The sequence below is a fragment of the Epinephelus lanceolatus genome, chromosome 12 (assembly GCF_041903045.1).
Source record: "Epinephelus lanceolatus isolate andai-2023 chromosome 12, ASM4190304v1, whole genome shotgun sequence".
NCBI lineage: Eukaryota > Metazoa > Chordata > Actinopteri > Perciformes > Serranidae > Epinephelus > Epinephelus lanceolatus.
Window position 1 is genome coordinate 22,833,111 of NC_135745.1, and position 21,502 is coordinate 22,854,612.

Sequence of the window (21,502 nt, forward strand, 5' to 3'; positions counted from 1 at the left end):
TGGTTGTATTGTTTTTATGTTTGGTCTTTTTACTATTTTCTCAAGTTTTAGGTCTAGTTTTTATTTAATAATTTCCTTCTTCTTCTTCTAGCTTTTAAATATATTGTATTATTTTTATCGTTGTCTTTTACATCTTTTTTCAAACTTTTTTATTATACGTTTTTAATATTTTTAATATTTTCATTATTTCAAAATAATTTTATTTTATAGTATTATATTTATTGTTTTGTCCCTTTATTCTGTTTTATCTAGTTCTGTAATATGTCATTTTGTTTTATTAATATTACTGTTATTATAGCTTTTATATCAATTTCAGTACAACTTCGTAATTATTATTGTTATATTGTTATTATTATCTGCATTGGTCTAAAATTCTTAAATTGTTTTTGTCTTTCTGATCTAATCTGCTTTCAGTCCCCTGTGAGGCAGTAGGCTAGTATTGTTAGCTTTGTTGTATACCTGTAAGTAAGACAGGTTATTAAATACCATTACATTACAGGACGAGAAGCCCCAGGATTATTAATTAGGTTAATAGTACATGACGACAGATTCACAGTTCATCCATGTGGACTCTTCAGATCAGTCAAACACAGTTACGTTCAAAGTGCTGAAAACGAAACATTCAGACAGGTGTTCATGTTTTAACTTTTATCTTCACCCTCATTTACAAAAGATAAAGTCATGATGATGTCACATGAAAAATAACCACACTTGATGACTAAAATGACCGATGAAGACAAAGCATGCTGTTTTCATGTTGGCTTACATTTCTCCGGAATTCATAAAATATCATGTGGATAAAAAGATTTAAATAGACGACACATTAACTGACCAGAAATAAGGGACACGAATGATATGCCATCGCAAACTGAACGTCGTATAACACTAGTGCAACTCATACAAACCAACTGACACAGTTTGTCCCTGTAATGTGACTCATGGAGCATTAGAAAGTCAAACAAACCTAGTGTGTATGTACAGCGTTTGCATGCATAAACCCACTCCCAGTACAACTCGATTCCAGCTGCAGACGGAGTTCTTTACTTTGTCGACCCTTGAGAAGAATTTGGTCTTTATCTGACTTTTAAAGGGACAGTTCACCCCCAAAATAAAGACACATATTTACGTTGGTCCCTAGTGAATCGTTAGGGAAAACTGAATCCCTCTCCCCCTAGAGAGGCCACACTGCCCGCATGAGCAGTGTGTGTCTATTGCAGATCCTTTTGTTTTTTATTTCGGTGCCTGTGTGGACAGGTTAGAGCAGCCACACTGCCCACGTGACCAGCGTCACAGACTTAACACTTCTTGTTTCAAAATAAAAGCCCTCTGATAACAATTCTGTCGACAGGATCCCTTCATTTATAAACAAGGCTTTTTTGTTGTACAATATTGTCATGACCGTGTTGTTGACAGTGCAGCGGCTTGCACGGCTCCATAAATTAGTGAAGTACCTGCTTTTCAATGTGGAAATACAGTAGTGAAACAGCAGGCAGCTCTGCAGCAGCAACGCTGTCTGTGTGAACACTACAGCAGTTCAGCGTGGTAGCCGTCACGCACTGTTCACGCAGGCAGTGTGGCTCAGGTGTTAGAGTAAATGCTATGTCAGGCTGAAGATTGAAACGAATGAAACAAGTTGATAGTCCTCTCTGAAATCAGCAGACGTCTCTACGGCTGATATCTCCAACACTCAGTAACTCACACCAAAACAACCTAGACTGATAAATAGTACTACAGGTAAGAGGAAAAATGTGAACTGTCCCTTTAAAAGGCTGTTCAAACTAATTGTGAACTAAAACTACAGAGCAAAAAAAAAAAAGTAATTAAAAACAGCTGAACGTGGCTGTGTGATGGAGGTCCTTGTGTCCTTTAGAGGTACATGGCAGTCGGTGACATCTCACTCAGCATCAAGGACCATGATGTGTACGAAGAGTCCAGCTGAGGGGAGGACGTCTCCGTTCTTACTGAGCAGAGGGACATGTCTGTATCCTGTGTGGGAGCACAAAGTGGTCGCAGTCAGTGATTAGAAAAAAAAATGAAGAATGAATTGTTTGTTGCAGAGAGTGAATTCAGTTCTCTATGCTCGACCAGATAGTTCTCGTCTCTGTTCATTTATGAAGTGTGAAAACAAGGAACTATCAGTGGTCTGACATCATCAAGTTACAGTGAGGACAAAAAAAAAGAACATTTTGCAATTTGCCTGTTGCTGAACTTACCCATTTTTAAGCTGTTGAATGGAAGCGTGTACTGCCCGACAAACTCATTGTCAGACGTGGAGTCGTAGTCCTCGACGACGAAGCGCACCAGTGCCAGGTCTGGTACATAAACATCAAACTGGAAGTTTTCATTCCATGATGGGTTAAAACCTTCAACAGAAAAGAAGAATGACGCCATCAGTAACTTGGTGTATCATTCATTTCTTTGACCTGCTCCTTGTGCTTCAAAGGCTCCCCTTGTTTCCCAGAATGCATTTCAAAACAACCCCCAGAGGGCATGATTAGTTGTGTGCAGCTGTCTGTTTTATAAAGACAGAGTCACAGTAAAGGCAGAGCAGGACTTTCTCACAGTAAACAGGAAGTTACAGTCTTAAGGAGGATTTATACTTGTGCATCAGCTCTATGCAGACCCTCCCCTGTAGCCTACGCATGTGGCCTACGCTGTTGTTAGCATTTGTACTTGTGCGGTGGTGTGTCTGTGTCCCTCTGTTACACCTCCAAAACACTAGTTAGCAGCGGGGTTTCTGTGAAGTTCTTTAAAGTTTAGTTGATTCAAAACACACATTAAACTTGGCTTAATAGTGACAGTTTCAAACACAAGTACACAAATCAGCTTCATTATAACTCACAGCATTCACAGACAAAGCACTTGTCTTTATCTGGACACATTTTCCCCACAAATACAACATGCTAATGTTGTTAGAACAAGCCTATGACATTTTACATTGTATAAATTAGCCTAGCAGCTAGCGGAGATTTCCTCTACTCATATGAAGCCAGGAACAACAGCATCCTCTGCTCATATGAAGCCTGGATATATCACACACAAGACTTATAATGCTATTTTGGTACAGCGTTGATTCGACACATAAGTATAAATCCCCCTTTACAACCATAGACTCTATAAAATAATGGATGCAGCCACCTTGATGTCACCCACTGGATTGTGGACTCCAACTCTGGAACATGGATGCATAAAGAGAACTGGATAAAGTTTTGGAGGCAAGGCCTCGTCACTCCTATGAAAGTTGTTCAGTGGCGCATGAAGCTGTGGTATGAAACGATCCGACTCTCCTGCACTGTGTGGCCCACAGAGCAGGCGCACTAGAAAATTCCGTCGGCCGAGTCGGCTACTTGCAATTTAGCACTACGTGAACTTGTTGATTAAATGATTTAATCAAGCCACCATTAGACTTTCAAAATGTTATCAGACCAAATGAATCAAATCCCATTGGAGAAACAAGTCATTTCACAGGGTTTGTGATGCTCAAAAAATGTATCCACAGATGTATTCATACTAATGTTCACCTTAAATTTTAGATGCTGGAAAAATGTCAAACAGAATTGTAACTGTAATAAAAATAAAAATGTTGCATTGGCTACATTCAGCTAATTATATGAATAAAAAAAGCCAAAATTTTGAAAATAATCCTCCAACAGTTCAAAATAAATGCAAATATATCACCAATATCTGCTTTTTGTAAATGGCGCTGACAAACAGAGGCTCAGTACAAAGCAAGTGTTGTATATAGTGTTTCTAAGGAAAGGTACCGTTGTTTTCCACATAAATGGTCTCTCTCTTGGCAACATCAGCTGGCACTCCGAAAACCTGCACCTTAACCAGCGGGTCCACGATGGAGGACTTCTTCTTGTTCACTTTGGGGAGCTGCTGGGCTGATATCACCTGTTGACAGGTGGAGATACAGCATGTCAGATAGGAAAAGATCCAAAGGGCTGGTTATTGGCAAGAATCAGGTGATACAATACGTGTCATGATACAGAGGTTTAAGATTCAACGTATTTGATATATTGTGATACTGTAAGCATTTAATCTACATTTAGAGGTAGAATTATCACCCTGCAATTGTACGCCTCCACACACCGATCAGGTTTCTCTAACAGTTTACATCGATGTCTGTGAAAACATGGGCACTTCACACACAGAAGATCTTTACAATCAGCACAGTTTCAAGGTGGACATCCAAAATGAGCGTCACCAATTCAGTACCTGACTAAATCTCTCCCCTTCTGTTCCTGAGATATGACATTGAGTAATGGCCGGAAAAGTGTTTTATGCAGAACATTATGATTTCGCCAGTGAAGTTGACCTTTGACCTTTTGGATATGCAATGTCATCAAGTCATTATTTTATCCTATCTAACATTTGTGTGAAGTTCTGTCATAATTATCAAATTAATTCTTGAGTTATGGCCAAAAACATGCTTTGTGAGGCCATAATGACCTTCATGTTTGACCACAAAATTCGAATCAGTTTATTCTTCAGTCCATGTGTCAAATTTGAAGAAAATCCCCTAAAGTCTTCATGAGATATCATGTTCACAAGAATGAGACAGATGCAAGGCCAAACTGACCTTTCAGCACCGAAATCTAATCGGTCCAAGTGAAGGTTTGTGCCAAATTTGAGCTGTTCTTGAGATATTGCGTTCACAAGAACAAGATGGATGTAAGGTCACAGCGACCTTCACCTTTGATCTTTGATGCCAAAATCTAATTAGTGGAGTCCAAGTAAATGTTTGTGCCACATTTGAAGAAATTGCCTGAAGGGCGTTCTTGAGATATCACGTCCACGAGAATGAGACAGACAAGGTCACAGTGACCTTGACCTTTAACCTATGACCACCAAAATCTGCTGATTTCATCACTGAGTCCATGTGGACATTTGTGCCAAATTTAAAGAAATTCCCTTGAGGCGTTCTTGAGATATTATGTTCACAAGGATGGGACAGACATACGTATGTGTCAACAACCCGAAAACATAATGCCTCCGGCCACGGCTATCGCTGGCACAGAGGCATCAAAGCTGTCAATGCTAACGGCTCTCCCTTTATGACTGGCTGTTTCACAGGCATGTGTGATTTGTTGTTATGCCAGCGATATGTTGTTACGGTGGAGTGGAGGAGTCAAAGGCTGAAGATGGATTACAGCGCTGACGGCTCTAACGATGGGGGGTTTATGTGCACTCCGCTACAGTACGCGTCAGATGTGAACACCAACGCTACCAAAACAGAGAGGAGGAGTTTTAATCTGTTATAAAACTATCTCAGTTTAATACTGATAGCTTTATGTCAGACGGCAGGTCGCTGCAGATCCAGCTTTGCTCCAAATGACGTCACCAGCGCAAGATGGCAGCAGCCGTATCCGAGATATTTTAGCTTCATTTTTGTACCGTGGGAGGAAGTGGTGACGCGTCATCCATCTCTATACAGACTACGGTTACAACTCAATCATACCTGTGTTAAAGCACAACAGATAATGAACCACTGCCGCCAATCTTTGCATGTAAACTATCAATCAGTGATCAATACAGTATCACAAAACATCACGCTAATCAAGTGTATCGATATTTTCTCACACCTCTGCACGTGTGTTATTAGTGACACACTCACCATGATGTGGAGCGCCTTTGGCTTCAGCCATTCTCCCCGGGTCAGGGTGATGGGGTCAAATTCTGTGTTTACGTCTCTCATGTAGGCCGGCTTCAGAATGTAGCCGCTCTTTCCGTTAACCAGGAATCTGCCCTGGTTAATGTCCATTTCCTTGCAGGTCGTCTGGAAGTTTAAGGCAACTGAAAAGGAAATAAGATGAAGCAGAGACGATGAATCAAAATAAGCATCTGTCTCTCTTTAGTTAAATCCAGACTGGACCGTCGAATTCAGAGTTTGCATTATGTACCGATTTGGCAGCCAGCATTCCACAGAGGCACTGGGTCGTAGTTGGAGGAGTCGGTCCTACTGCCACCTGGATAGATGCGGCTCAGCTTTTCCACGTTATGACAGATGTAGGAATTTGCTGCAGAGAACACGGCCAGACAGAAGAACCATCATAACGATATTCACCACATGAGAAGTACTAAAATGCTTTTAGGGAAAAGAAATGACAGGAAATACAATAATACGAAATAATAGAAGATTCATGTTTACGTATTGGTTTCCAGGTCAGAACTGGTTCAGAACATAAAGGGGACCTAAAGACCCTTTTAATGTTTGGAAACAGTGAGGACGTATTTTGTGGGCGGAGCCAAACTGGTGGCAGGAAGGCACAGTAGTGGTGTTGGTATGAGTGCCAAATACAATGTAAAAACCACTTTAACGTTTAAACATTTCTCAACTGATTGCAATAAGTCGTATTTATATCCATGATTTTATGATCTACGTGTAGTTGAAAAAAAAGTTTTGTGTTCCAGTTAATTAGATTATGGATATTTAGGCTAATTACTGCTGCTAGGTGCTCAGTAGGAGTGTGTGTTCAGCTTATTTGAATTACTGAAGTATTTACGTGGTGAAAAATAACCATCATAAGAATTGTAAAAACTCAGATTTGTCAAGATTTGTCTGTTTGTCCTTGGTTAATAGTTGTGGAAATGTCCCGATGTAATACAATATAATGTGGAAGACCAACTTCTCAACCTGCTAGTGCGTTAGCTAGCTAACACTGTCTGTTTATTAACACCTTGATCATAACAAAGTACTGTATATTAAACTGTTCGCACTGCTCAAAAAGGACACAAGAAAGCTTATGTGTGTTTAGATCAGTTCCTCTGCATCCAGGCTGGGAAAGTGAAAGGCTCACTAACATTAGAGATGGAGCTAACGTAGCTAGCGTGCTACCTATAGCTGATCACCGACAACTAGAAACAAATGATGATCCACTGTCTGTGTATTAATCTAAACATGTTTTTCTTGTGGTGTCCTGTCTGAAATGAGCAGTGGTGACAGTTACTATATTCTGTTATGATCAAGCACTTCATAAGCAGACAGTGTTAGCTAGCAAGTATTAACCAAGGACAATAAGGCAAATCCATGTTACAATTTGATATGATGATGAATTATATTTCACCACATCAGCAATTCTGTCCATGTAATCCAAACACACACTCCTCTACAGAGCGTCCAGCAGTGATTATATCCTGCATATCGAGATTTTATAATTAACTGGAGACAAAAGTTTATATTCTACTGCGGCGTCCTCTGCGGTGGTTTTCTATATTATTCTGTATTCCCTTTTCTGACAACAAGATGACTTTTTTATTCCAGGTATGTCAACTGTTTTTCTCCGATGTCTGCTGTTTTTCTGCCACCAGTATGCGCACCACAATCCAACAGAGCACCTTTGGGATGTGGTGGAACGGGATATTCGCATCATGGATGTGCAGCCGACAAATCTGCAGTAACTGTGTGATGCGATCATGTCAATATGGACCAAAATCTCTGAGGACTGTTTCCAGCACCTTGTTGAATCGATGCTGCAAGGAACTAAGGCAAAATGGGGGTCCAACCTGGTACTAGCAAGGTGTACCTAATAAAGCAGCCAGTGAGTGTAACTCAAGGTGCCACCTACTAGTCCACTCTGTTCGGGTGTGCTGCTGCACACAGGTGAAGGGGGCATGGCCTTTAGGAGAAAAGGAGCAGGGAATTGTTTGGGAGGGTCTTTTGATTTTGGTTGTGGAGGACAAAGTGGAGTCATGCTGCCATGGAAAAAAACCTCATGGTTTTTCTTCGACAGGCCGGGGGCAAAAGTATAACCAGGGTGTGGGGAGGACTGTGAAGACGGAGCAAACCAACACATTAAGACCATATTTTTTCTTTTCCTGATTCCACCCTGGTGAGTTTGATTACTTCTTTTTTTTTTAAATATTTCTTTTTTGCAATCCATTGCTTTTTCCCAGTTTTTATTTTTGCATTTTAAAGAATGGACGTTGAACATTTCTTTCTTCGCTTGGAAGAGTGTTTTAAATTGGACAAAGAGAATAATTATTAAAGTACATATTCCTCCAATTAGACAAATTTATAGGAATTTTAGGAAACACCAATACATGATTTATGAAATATCTTTACTGGTATCTTAAGATAAATCTATTCATTAAAACAATTTGGTAAATCCAGCCTGAATTCTTCCTCACCTGACTCCTCTGCCAGCTCCATGGCCTTACTCTCCTTGAAGGACGACATCTCGTAGAAGCTCAGGTTTTGTCGTGCGTCCTCAAAGCCATGGAAGTGGACGCTCTTACAGTAGACCACCATGTCAGACAACTCCTTCGCTAGTTTCAGCTTCTTTTTCTCCTACGCAGTAAATAGAAAGTATAAAAGGAGTGTCCACTAATGCTAAAAATGATGATCATTTATTTACTCTCCTTTGATGTGACCCCCACCTTTTTTTTCTTTTGCTCCTGCTGTGCCTCATCTTCGTCATTTGACTCTTCCTCCTCCGTCACGTCAATGTCATCACCATCTGCTGCCTCAGCAGCAAAGCTGGCCTCCAGTTTGTTTAACCTCTTCCCTTTGATGAGGAACTTCCCCTTCAGCTCCTGGAGGTAAACACACACATGAAAAGTCTAGCTTTGTGACTGAATGCTTTCAGAAGACAAAAATGAAATGTACCAACAGGTTAGAGTGGATACAAACCTCAGGAGATGGAAAGGTGTCGGGCATGCCGTCCCCCAGGGGAGAGGTGACAAGTGCACTGCCCAGGATGGAGCTCATGTGGCGGGCCATGACTTCCTGCTGCTCCACACTGCAGTGGTTCTCCAAGGAGAGGATAACTGGGTAATCAGATGTCTGGGGACAACAAGACAGAGACGGGAATAACCACCTCGCGGCTGTATGCCTCCATGAACCAGTCAATATTCAGAAACAGTTTACATCCGTGTCAGTGACAACATGGATACTTCACCTACAGTGACCTTGAACCTTAACCACCAAATTTCAGTTAGTTCAGAACTGTCGAGTCCAAGTGGATGTTTGTGCCAAATTTGAGGAACTTCCCTCAATATCAAGGCTTTCTTGAGACATCATGTTCACAAGAATGGGACAGATGCAAGGTCAAAATGACCTTGACCTTTAACCAACAAATTCTAATCAATTCTAGGTTGAATCTAAGTGGACATTTGTGGCAAGTTTGAGGATATTCCCTCAAGGCGTTACATTTAATTTTTATCCTTTGAAAGTATTCACAAGATTTGCATTCATGAGGATGACACAGATGCAAAGTGTCCTTTACCACATTTGTGCCAAATTTGAGGGAATTCCCTAAAGGCTTTCTTGAGATAATGTGTTCATAAAAAATTACATGAATGCAGGGTCACAGTGACCTTGACCTCTGACCACGAGAAATCAGTTCATCGTCGAGGCCAAGTGGTCGTTTTTGCCAAATTTGAGGAAAATCCCTCAAAGAATTACATTTCATTTTTGTCCTTTGAAAGCATTCACCAGATTTGCATTCACGAGAATAAAACAGACGAGAGATCACAGTGACCTTGACCTTTGACCTTAAAAATTTAATCACTATATCCCTGACTCAAAATGGATGTTTGTGCCAAATTTGAGGAAATTCCCTCCAGGTGTTTTTGAGATATCACGTTCACAAGAATAGGACGGATGGACAGACAACCTGAAAACATAATGCCTTCAGCCACAGCTATAGCCAACACGCAGGCATAAAAACTGAGAACTCAAATCAAGAAAAGTTACACGAGTGTTCATAAATATAACTGGATACTAAACACACCTTGAAAGCGTACTCCTTGATGGCTGCGATGACGTCTTTGAAGAGGATCTTGGAGGTGAGTGTGTATCCGTGGTAGATCTCTGGCTCATCATCTGATCCATCCCAGCAGTCCAGCTCCACACAGCGGCAGCCCTTCAGCAGAGCCCTGAGAGTCACAGCCAGTATTAGTGACCAAAAAAAAAAGAAACACAATGTAAAGCACCTTGATGATTGTAAATTCCAGACCTGAAGAACAGATTCTTACAGGCAGGATGAAAGCTGTTACCTGACGTAAGCCTCCGTGCTGCTGGGCCCTTTGAGCTGATCCTCCATGAGGTAGGTGTTGTGCGAGGAGGAGATGAAGTAGTGGTTGAGGGGATGGCTCATGTCCTGGTACACATCTCTGTGATCTGGATTAAGTACCAAGGCCTCTGGACTGTGCATGTACATGAGGAAGCCATCTTTGGACAACAGATTCTGCTGCTTGGCTGAAAAAAACGCAAAGACACAGCAGAACAACAGTGACGAGGGAGCCACTCATTTATCCAGAACAAAGTGTGTGAATGTAGTATATGTAATTTACATTTATTTTTACGATACACTGGTCGTTTATAGATAGTTTATTATATATTTTTATTAGATGAGGGATTTTAGTAACCAGAAGTCTAGATTTTAAGTTATCAGAGAAACAATTTGAGCAAGCCTTAGCAGCAGCTTGACTCCAGCCCTTGCAGTGCCAATCAGCTCTGGAGAAACAATGATTTTTAATGTGAAACTGCTTTATTCAGTGCTTTTACTGGTTCAAATCACCAGGTCAATTTGCTTTTGAGAGGAAATGACCTCTGCAGATAATTCGGCTCCCAGTAAAAACCTTCTGAACGTCTGGATCTTAAGTTTTAAGAGAAACAAGTTGAGCAAACGTTAGCCGGAGCTCAGCTCCAGTCACAGCAGTGCCAAACAGCATCTGAGAAACACTGTTTTGTAACATGAAACTGCTTTATTCTATGTTTGTACCGGTTTAAATCACCAGGTCAATTTGCTTTGGAGAGGAAGAGACCTCTGCGGATAATTCGGCTCCCACTAAAAACCTCCTGAACATCTGGATCTTAAGTTATCAGAGAAAAAAGATCAGCACACATTAGCAGGTGCTGAGCTAACAGCCCCTCCGCGACAAGCCGAACAGCATCTGAGAAACATTGCTTTGTAACGCGAAACTGCTTCATTCAGCATTTCTACAAGTTTAAATCACAGAGTCTGTGTGTTTTGTAGAGTAGAGACCTCTATGGATAATTTGTCTCCCAGTAAATACCTCCTGTACAATGAATGCTTAAGGAATCCTAACTGGGAGAAACTGACTGCAATGACAGCTTTGCTCCGCCTTGTGTTATTATCTTGATTAAAGTATCCCCAGCACCAGAAAATACATATTATACTGTACATTTTAGAGGATCTCATTTCCCCTGTGCTAATATCATACTGAAGTTAAAAGATCCCTGCAGAAAAGTCTGTGTGTGAATCAGGTTATTTATGTTCTACACCTCTTTGCATTAAACAGGTCTGGAAAACCTGACGTGTACCTGTATGTAAAACATTCATTTAATACATCACTTATATCTACAGGCACTAGAAACACTGTATAGACTGTTATCACTACATATTGCACGTAATTTAAGTTTATCTTGTATGTTCCTAATGATACGCGCTAGTTGTCATCAAAAGGCCTGTTTAACTGGTTCCCTGGCTTCCCAGAATTATATTTGACTTGGAAAATTGCAAATGTTGAACATCTGACATCAGGTCTTTTTTTTCTGCTTTGGAGGCAGTGGACTTGCATGCTATATGTGTTTGTTCTTTAAAAGACGTCTCTGTTTCATCTAAAACTATTCATCAGAGCAGAAAACTGTAGGGCTGCCCCCTAATAGTTGACCAAATGTTAGTCGACTACAAAGGTCATTAGTGGGAAAGATTTCATTAGTCGCTTAGTCACAGAAAAAAAACATGACACAGCTGTGCCTTGTCAAAATAAATCCAAACCTATATGACTGGACCATGTGGGAATTTAATTTGAAAGGACAGACACAGGAAGAGGCCACGCTCAGCAGTCAGACAGGAGTCACGTTACAAACCAATCACAGCCGACAGATATCTTTCCCTTCTTCTGTAAATATTCAGTCTGATAAATATGGAAAAGTTGATCATGTTAGTGCAGGGCTACCCAGAGCTTTACATCTGTCCTACAGACGATAGGCCTACACACTTATAAACAGCGCCTGGAAGACGATCAGCTCTGCACTCAGGATTTCAGGTGCTTGTTGAGGTTGCTAACACAACCCGCTGCCATGTGCTTGAAAGCTGGCCGAAAAAAGGCACAAGAATAGCACCCAGCGCCCGACCTCATGTTTTCCAGGTGGTTAAAGAAGAAGGTGAAGGATGAACCCAAGGTGATATGTAAACTCATCTTCATTGGTCGACTACAAACATGACGTATCATCTGAAACATGGAAGTAGCTACATGCCCATTAGCCACTTAGCACAATCATTACTGCTTTGCCGACAGCGTCATTAACAGGCGGCTCGCTCAGTGTGTGACGTGCACTTGTAGATAAAATATAGGCCTATATTAATGAAGGTTCATTAGTACGGTTTTGTATTTCTCTGTAATGTAGCACAGTGTTAACAGTGTTACTGATACTATTCTTTCTCACACCTTCAACTCAAACTGTTGTGTTGCCCTGCCCAAAATATATAATTTAATAATTAAATTAAAGTCGTAAACATGCAGGCAACTGGTCGACTAATGGCCCTAAATGATGACTATTGGTCGACTAGGAAAATTCTTAGTCAGGGGCAGCCCTAGAAAAATTAGGTGTATTATTAGGTGTTTAATTTTTAAAACTTCTGACAGTTAGGCTAGCTGTTTCCCCCGTGTCAAGTCTTTATGCTAAGCTACGCTACAGTAACACCTCCTGGATCTAGCTCCATATGTTGCATACATGAGAGTGGTATCAATTTTCTCCTCCATCTTGGCAAGAAAATGAATAATCAACATGTCAAACTTTTTCAAGTTGTATGCAACATTCAAAGCATATCTATGATTCAGAGTCTGAACCAGGATTGTCTGCACACGGCTCTCAACATGGAGGAGGCTGAGTCGGTGGCTAGCAGCTAACGGTGCTAACAGCGCAAACAGTGTTAACAACTGCAACAGTGCTGAAAAGGCTGACGCTGTTAACCTAGAGGGAACTAGGGGGTGGATGTTATGCTTCCCCGCCACCGCTGCCGTCCTGCCACTGAGGGTCGAGACAAGGCTTGGGTGGTATCATGGTATTAACATATGCCAAGGTACTGACAAATCCTGATGGTATCATTTTTAATACCACTGAAAATACAGATGCTCCTCTTTCTATTAAACTCTGTATATAGTGCAAAGTACACGCCACCAGAGTGCAGCACACAAAGGTGTTGAACATTAGATACCACCAAGTGTAGTCGGGGCAGTGTTGTCAGTGGTAATAATTTATGGGCGCAATGAATTCAGGGACTCGCACGCACTACATTCACATGCTGCTGGACGGGCTATTGTAACAATGAACAAAGGAGCTCAGGTTACATCACACCCAGAGGGAGCGTGCCTTTATTCTCTGCTCAAGAAGCTGTTACTCCAATATATCTTTACATAGCAAACATCTGTCTGCTGCCGTATTAATGCTCTGAACGTACATGTATGTATGTATGAATGTATACAGCATTTTTAACATGGACACAGCACATGAATAAACATTGCTGTAATTTATCTATGAAGCTCAAGCTCCTATTGGCCAAATGTTTCTATTCCACTCAACACAGGATTCCTGCTCATTTTTTAGTTTTGGCTGATATGACGGTCATATTATGGATGCATAGAGAAAGACAAGCGAAGCTTTCTTAAATGACAAAAATCCAAAATACCAAGAATGTTCAGAAAATAAAAGAAACACGTCACTATACATAATAAGAACAATTTAAAGGTGCAGTGTGAAGGACTTACAGGGATATATTGGGAGAAACAGAATACAATATAATAGGTATGTTTTCTTTAGTTTATAATCGCCTGAAAATAACAATTGTTGTGTTTTTTATTACCATAGAATGAGCAGTTTACATCTACATAGGGAGCGGCTCCTCATTTATGGAGATTGCCATGTTGCGCTGCCATGTTTCTACAGTAGCCCAGAACAGACAAACCAAACACTGGCTCTAGATAGGTGCATTTGCATTTTCACGTCAGGCACCATGGTTAGCATCCCCTCCGTGCAGTGTTGGAAAAATCACTGATATGGAACTTGAAACTTCTTTCGGTGTTTGTACCGGTTAAAATCACTAGGTCTGTTTTGGAGGTATAATTAAGCTCCTGGTAAAAACCTCCTGAACGTCTGGATCTTTAGGTATCAGAGAAAAAGTTGAGTACACATTAGCATGTGGTGAGCAAGCCGCCAGTGTGCCAAACCGTATTGGAGAAACACTAATTTGTAACATGAAACTACTTTTTATTTCAGTGTTTGTACCAGTTAAAATCACCTGGTCTGTTTGTTTTGGAAAGGAAGAGACCTCTGCGGACAATTCGGCTCCCCATAAAACCTTCTGAACAATTAACACTGAACCAAGAGATGTTTCTGTTGATTGCAGTCAATCTTTACAGCTAGATGCCACTAAGGGGCCGTACACATGCCACATCTTTAACCACCTGGAAAGCGTGAGGTCGAGCGCTGGGCGTTATTTTGTGCCTTTTCTGTGCTAGCTTTCAAGAGCGTGGCAGCAGGTTGTGCCAGAGGTTGCTAAGCAACTTAACAAGCATTGTATAGCCAGTGATGGAGCCAGAAAATTTTCTGTGGGGTGGCCAGGATGGTTATGTGATCATTTTGGGGTGGCAATGTCTCACTAGAAAATATAGGGGTATTTAAGGCACCTAAACCACACACCTCCACAATATTTGGAATACAGGTAATGGTGGAAAAGATCAAATAATATTCTGTGTATCTAACTTTTTTTCTTATGCCTGCAAGTAAAGTAACAAAGATGCTTACACTATACAAATGTAGCACAGGATTTTCAGTCCTGTCCCATCCCACTCCCACAAAAATAATCCCATCCAGTCCCAATCCCATGAAAACGGAAAAAAAAAAATCCCGTTCCGTCCCAATCCCACAAGAATGGCTCCTGTCCCATCCCGCTCCTGTGTTGTGTTTCATGCTTATTCTCTTTCTGTCTGTGTGAGTTTTCATGTTTTCCATTCACCCACAGAGACTATGAACTAAACGGGATCTCGTCTTGCCAAAATATATAGGCTATAGCAGAGCTTCTAAACTTTGGAACAATCTCCGTGCATGCCCTGAATGGTAAAGCATCATATATTTAATTATTTATGTGTTCATTTATAATAAATAAAGAATTCATTTATTTATTTATTTGTTTGTTTATCATGTCAATAGCAATCTGGAAATCTATCGGTAAAAAAAAAAAAATTTTTCTTCCTTTACCTCTGGAGGCTCTGGAGTTTTTCGACTAACCGGAAGTGCAGGGGCCTCACGCCCTTCACTTCCGGCGGTGCCCCCAGGGAATCGCTGTGTTGTTTACAAATACTTCGGGTAGAAAACCAGCAGAGTTTAGCTATATATCACATTTTTCACGTCACTATATCACCGTGTAGACTAATCTGATGTTTGTAAAGTCTATAAACACAATGATTGAACAAACGTTATTATTTCTGTGTGCACGTAATTAATATGGTTATCGTAGATTAGCTGGGCTAACCGTTAGCTGTTAACGGTAGCCGTTAGCGTTTTCTATAACCATAGACTATAAAAATAAGGTAATAACTCAATAAACGGTCCGTGAATAAAATCTTTTTTCCAGCGAATATCTTAGTTACAACATGATTGAGCTAGCAAAGCAGTTTTGTGTTGCTATGTGTGGTATTTATTCAGTTTTGGGAAATCACGATGTCTAGAAAACATCAGTGGCTGCAGCTGACAGGGACAGTTAGCAAAGCTAACATCAGGACGTCATCTGTTAAAAGCCTCCCGTTGCAGGATACAACATGAAACTACTCCAGTTAGCTCAATCATGTTGTAACTCAGACATCCGCTGGAAAAACGTTGACGAGACGGCATTACTGGAGCGGTCGCTATCGACGCGGAGCTTGCTGTTTCTGTAGGTACACATTTCCTGGGGACACCTGCACGTCTCGGCCGCGCCCCCTCCATTGCATTGTGATTGGCTAAAGCGCAGCATCGTTCAAACTCAAAGCCCCACCCTCCCCCCCTCTCTAGTCATCTTTCACACAGGGCTGCCGACAGATTCTACAATGTAGATTGCAGAATCTGTCTTGAGAGATTATGTCAATAGTGAATCATAATGTTCATGTCAATAATGAACACTGAAATTTAAAAAATATGAATGGAATCCTGGAATTCTAAACATCAAAGCGGAATAGAATGACATCATCACACTGACACGGAATGTTATATCTCTTTGTGACATCACACTGACACAGAATGTTATATCTCTTTGTGACATCACACTGATGGAATGTTATATCCCTTTGTGACATCACTGTACATGGCCTGAAAGTTTGTAAGTAGGACCCCTTCACGTAAGCGTTCAGCTCGTGACTGCTGTGGGTGAAATATTTGTGAGGACACTTCAGACCTTTCAACGACTGACAGCTCTGAGAGAAATTTCTAATTTTAGTGGATGTCAAATCCATTATCATTTCATTGAGCTAGTTTCTTTTGCGGCTATGAGTCATTCATCATCGATCGTCATTATGCAGGCCACTGTCTTAAGTAAGACAAGAGACCTGAAACCAAGTCCACCACCTCCCAGAACTTTGAATAAGGCTTTGACTTCAAGGGGACAGATGCGTGCAAGGCGAGTCCGACTCCCTGCTGGGGCTGTGGTGACCACAGATACAGAGGGATCATTGCCCAAATGTGGCAATGTGCGAGCTAGGGCCCTCAAACAGCGAAATGAATGCCACCCACTGCAGGTAAGTGACAAAGAAAACAGTGAGGCTGTTCCTCAGCTAATCTGTGTCCCCCCTATTTCCACAAAGAGGGAACCTGCAGGAATACGTTGTTTCCCTGTGGCGACAGATACATCATTGCCTAAATATGGCACTACCCAAGCTAGGGCCCTTAAACGGTACATAGAGCGCAACCCACTGCAGCTAGGTGACAAAGATGACAGTGAGGCTGATCCTCAACTCATCTGTGTCCCCCCAATTTCCAAAAAGAGGGAACCTGCAGGACGACGTTGTTTCCCTGTAGAGACAGATGTGTCATTGCCTAAATATGGCATTACCCAAGCTAGGGCCCTTAAACAGTACATAGAGCGCAACCCACTGCAGCTAGGTGACAAAGATGACAGTGAGGCTGATCCTCAACTCATCTGTGTCCCCCCGATTTCCACAAAGAGGGAACCTGCAGGACGACGTTGTTTCCCTGTAGAGACAGATGTGTCATTGCCTAAATATGGAAATACCCAAGCTAGGGCCCTTAAACAGTACATAGAGCGCAACCCACTGCAGCTAGGTGACAAAGACGACAGTGAGGTTGATCCTAAGCTAATCCGTCTCCCCCTGATTTCCACAAAGACGAAACCTGCAGGAATACGTTGTTTCCCTGTGGAGACAGATGTATCGTTGCCTAAATATGGCAATACCAAGGCCAGGGCCCTCAGACATTACATAGAACACAACCCACTGCAGCTCAGTTGGACTTAAAGGGGAACAAGAATTCTGATATGTTATTTCCATGGCCTTGGAAAATCCTATCAGTATTTGGGAACATGAGCTACTCTCTCTCAAAACCAGAAACCAGAGAAGAAAGTTTCAAATTTGTGATTTCATAGGGTGTAAAGTCTGGAGCTGCTCCGTAAACAATAAATGGCGCCTGAGTTTGCTGACCCACATAAAGTGGTCATGTTTTTTACACCCAGTTGAGCTCAATCTTACTGTAGTTCTCAGTTCTGAAACAGAAAATATATCTGTTGAGTCGGAACATTCCCCTGGGTGCTCTCAGTGTTACTACAACATCTTTCCCAATTATTATCTATGGAGCAGCTCCAGGCTACACACCCTCTGACATAACAAATGTGAGTTTTAGCATTCTAGCTTTTAGATTTTCGAGAGAGTCCTTTATTTTCATTTTCAGTGGTGAGCACTGATGTCTCTGGGAGGTTCTGTTTTCCCATGTGTGGTTTTCCCCGGGTGCTCCGGTTTCTCCCACATATCATAATATAAGATTCGGTTAATTTGGAAAAAATAAAATAAAAACAATCAAAACTATATAATGTATGTTTTAAGAGTTTTATTTAGCACTGCATGAACTAGCCCGTATTAAATGACACACATATTGCCATGTTTAAATATGAAGTGGGCTCGTCAATCTGCCGCAATGCCTAAAAGTGGACAGAATCTCTTCTGAACTTTTGGGTTACTTGAATGATGGAGACATTTACGCAGCATATCATTTTCAATTAGAGGCCAGCATTAATACTGCTGTTAAATCACTTTTTTTGAAGTAGAAAAACTACATTCGGTTGAAATGTAGAGCTACAGTAGGTGGTAGATATGGTCGTACATTTCTCATCAGATTTCTGCCTTCAAGGTTGCTGTATATGATTGAGTGCTGCTTTTAGGAACTGTGGCACAATGTAGCAATTTCAGTATGCAAACTAATCCGAAAGTTACGAAACCACACTGTTTCTTATTTTCAGGTCATTATACAATAATATAAACATAGCTATAAATACTTCATATCATTTCTGCCAATAGATGACCCTAAATCCTACAGAATGGGCCATTTATATCTATATAACCAGCAAGTTAATTTGTTTGATCTAGTTTGCATTTGTGCTGCTAGTGTCACAAGCACACATTAAACCATTACAACCACTTTAATTCGCATTACTTTAAACGAAAACACTACCCTAACCTTAAACATTACCCTAGAGTGTGTGCAAGCACCTAGGCCCTGGCACCCTGTTGTGCCAATAGTCACAGTAAAGTTCCCCCTCAAGTGAAGCATACGATTATGCAACAGTTACAAACAAAAATTAAAATCTGCAAACAGCGATGAACGGGCCCTTGCACCTTTGCGCAACGCGGAGGTGCTGGCAGGATGCTGACTGACGCGACATTTCATGTCTGTGAAAGTCAGACACTGCACGCAAGAGTGAGATAGCATATCCTCCATGGCGTGTGGGTGCTGGAATGACCTATTTCACATTTTTTACTACTCCCTATAGCCTGTTTACCTGAAATCCTGAGTGCAGAGCTGGTCTTCTTCCAGGCGCTGTTTATAAGTTTGTAGGTGTATCGTTGGTGGGACAGATGTAAAGCTCTGAGTAGCCCTGCACTAACATGATCAACTTTTCCGTATTTATCAGACTGAATTTTTTTTTTTTTGGTAAGATTTTTTTGGGGCTTTTTAGCCTTTAAAGGGCCAGTGTGTAATATTTGGCATGGTTTATTGTCAATCTGAATCTGAATCTGAATATTCTACCCATTAATATGTTTATACAAGTGTATAATCGCTATAAAATAAAATTCGTTTGGTTTTTGTAGCCTTATAATTATACTTTTATATGTATATATATATATATATATATATATAGCAAGGGCCTTGCTTTAGAGGTCGCCATCTTGCGCCGCCATGTATGTACGGCAGCCCGAGCGGACAATCCAGCCAGCCAGAGAACGCGTTTCGCGTGTATAAATGAACCAACGAAGACAGCGGAAGGAAGGAAGAAGGAGGAGGAAACAGCAGAGAGTGTTAGTAGTTCATTGATAGAGAGTAGTGAAAAGTTTTTTTAGTTATAAAGTTTGCGAATGGACCACACTTACCACGCAACAGGAGAAAATGAACCCGAACCGTCATCTGCGAGGAAAAGAAGACGCAACTTCACTCCTTGTGATGCACTCTCTGCGGTGCTTTTCCTCCTGATGATATATCTCCCCAGCGATGGTAGCAGTAGCACCGAATCCCATTCTGTGCATTCAGCCTCTCTTCTCGCCCACTCAGCATCAAACACATGGAGTTCCTCATCTGTATGCTCCGGCTCAAACAGGTATGGCTCTGGGTCTGTGTCCGCTACAACAAACTCTTCAAAATCGCATTCAAAGTCGTCCATTGCAGCTACTATAGTCCGGAGATATCGCTAGGCTAAATAAACAGCTGAGCTCTGTTTACCGGCTACACTGTCAGTCAGTGTGCGGGCTGGAGATTGAGCAGTTTCTGGAGTGCTCAAATAAACGGGCCTTTTTCCCGAACGCTACTCTGGTCTCCTGCTTGAGTGGGATTCATTACAATATCGTAACATGGCTTAGATTTCTAAATAAACATTCACCTCGTCGCTATATAGACCTACTCCTGAAAAACTTGTGCGTGCGGCTTTTTGTCCCTACGAGGCCACCGTCATTTACCCAACGGGAGGGGTGAGCGAGTGAGCCCTGCAATCTAGAATTTGACCACTGATGTCACTGTTTTCAACGGTTTTCAACCCATTTTACACACTGGACCTTCAATGTCAGACTGAATATTTACAGAAGAAGGGAAAGATATCTGTTGGATGTGATTGGTTGGTCCTTGTCACATGACATGTAAAAGTTGAACTCTTCATGTGGCTCCTAAGTCCGCCTAAATCTATCACATTGAACCTTTAAAGACAAATTAAAAATACAGTACATAACTGCATACATATCCCTGCTGGTTGTCAGTCTTACTAGTTACTTTAAAACATTCACTTGACATCTCAGCAGTGTGTCAGCACCATGGTAAGAAAGAGAACCAGCAGAGCTGCGACGCTGACAGACCACAATTAAGCAACACTGCTACACCACACTATGGAGCAACAACAGGCTTGGAACTTAACTTTTTTTGTCCGCCTGCCACTGTGGCTGTGGATTCCAACATCTACCAGTCACTCAATAGATTACCATTGGTTTTTTTGGCTGGTAAATGAAGCAAATCTCGCAGCCACGTGCATGTTTTACTAGCGTTGGCTGCTGGCTGGTGCTAAATTTCCAACCCCGACTAACAACCTGAAACAAAACCCATTATTTCAGGTGTGATACTGACCTTTTTCATCTGGCTCATACTTCTGGATTATGTTGCGTGCGTCCGCCAGCCCGGCTTTCTCTCTCTGTTCTTTCATCAGGAAGTCCACCAGGTTCTGCGAACTCATGAAGCCTGACGTCTTAGCATACTCTCCGTGGATCACGTCGACTTCCTCCCGACTGGTCAACAGATCGTAGAAATGTTTAATCTCCTCTCCAGACAGATATCCAGATTTGGATTTGTCACATTCCTGCATGACGGAAATGTTATAAAAGTTGGTCCACCTTGAACATATTATTTAAGGGACAGTTCACCCCAAAATCAAAAATATGTATTTTTCCTCTTACCTGTAGTGCTGTTTATCAGTCTAGATTTAGTTGGTGTGAGTTGCAGAGTGTTGGAGATATCAGCAATAGAGATGTCTGCCTTCTCTCCAATATAATGGAACTAGATGGCACTCAGCTTGTGGTGCTCAGAGTGCCAAAAAAGTACATTTGAAAAACTCAACAGCAATGTGTCTTTACAGAAAACATGACCCAGACACTAAAGAGAATCCACAGACCTTGTTGTGAGCAGTTTAGTAGTAGGAACTATTTTCTTTCTACCAAACTACACCCACAGACTGTATCCCTACACAGAGAGAAGCATGCATTGTTCAAAAAAGACTCTTTGTGACACGGGGTCAAT

General features: G+C 41.4%; 1 protein-coding gene across 4 annotated transcripts in view; it reads right to left on the minus strand.

The window, feature by feature from the left end:
* Positions 1-633: 633 nt before the first annotated feature.
* LOC117272413 (1-phosphatidylinositol 4,5-bisphosphate phosphodiesterase delta-1-like) overlaps positions 634-21,502 on the minus strand; it is a 33,051-nt gene continuing 12,182 nt past the window's right edge. For all 4 annotated transcript variants that reach the window (XM_033651334.2, XM_033651335.2, XM_033651332.2 and 1 more), the window contains exons 5-15: positions 20,837-21,065; positions 10,003-10,204; positions 9,738-9,882; positions 8,636-8,788; positions 8,383-8,538; positions 8,134-8,293; positions 5,907-6,023; positions 5,621-5,799; positions 3,765-3,897; positions 2,214-2,363; positions 634-1,986 (exon numbers count right to left, since the gene is read on the minus strand). In XM_033651334.2, coding sequence (XP_033507225.1) covers positions 1,895-1,986; positions 2,214-2,363; positions 3,765-3,897; positions 5,621-5,799; positions 5,907-6,023; positions 8,134-8,293; positions 8,383-8,538; positions 8,636-8,788; positions 9,738-9,882; positions 10,003-10,204; positions 20,837-21,065 — 1,716 coding nt within the window. In that variant the 3' untranslated portion in view covers positions 634-1,894. The remainder of the gene's footprint in view (positions 1,987-2,213; positions 2,364-3,764; positions 3,898-5,620; positions 5,800-5,906; positions 6,024-8,133; positions 8,294-8,382; positions 8,539-8,635; positions 8,789-9,737; positions 9,883-10,002; positions 10,205-20,836; positions 21,066-21,502) is intronic.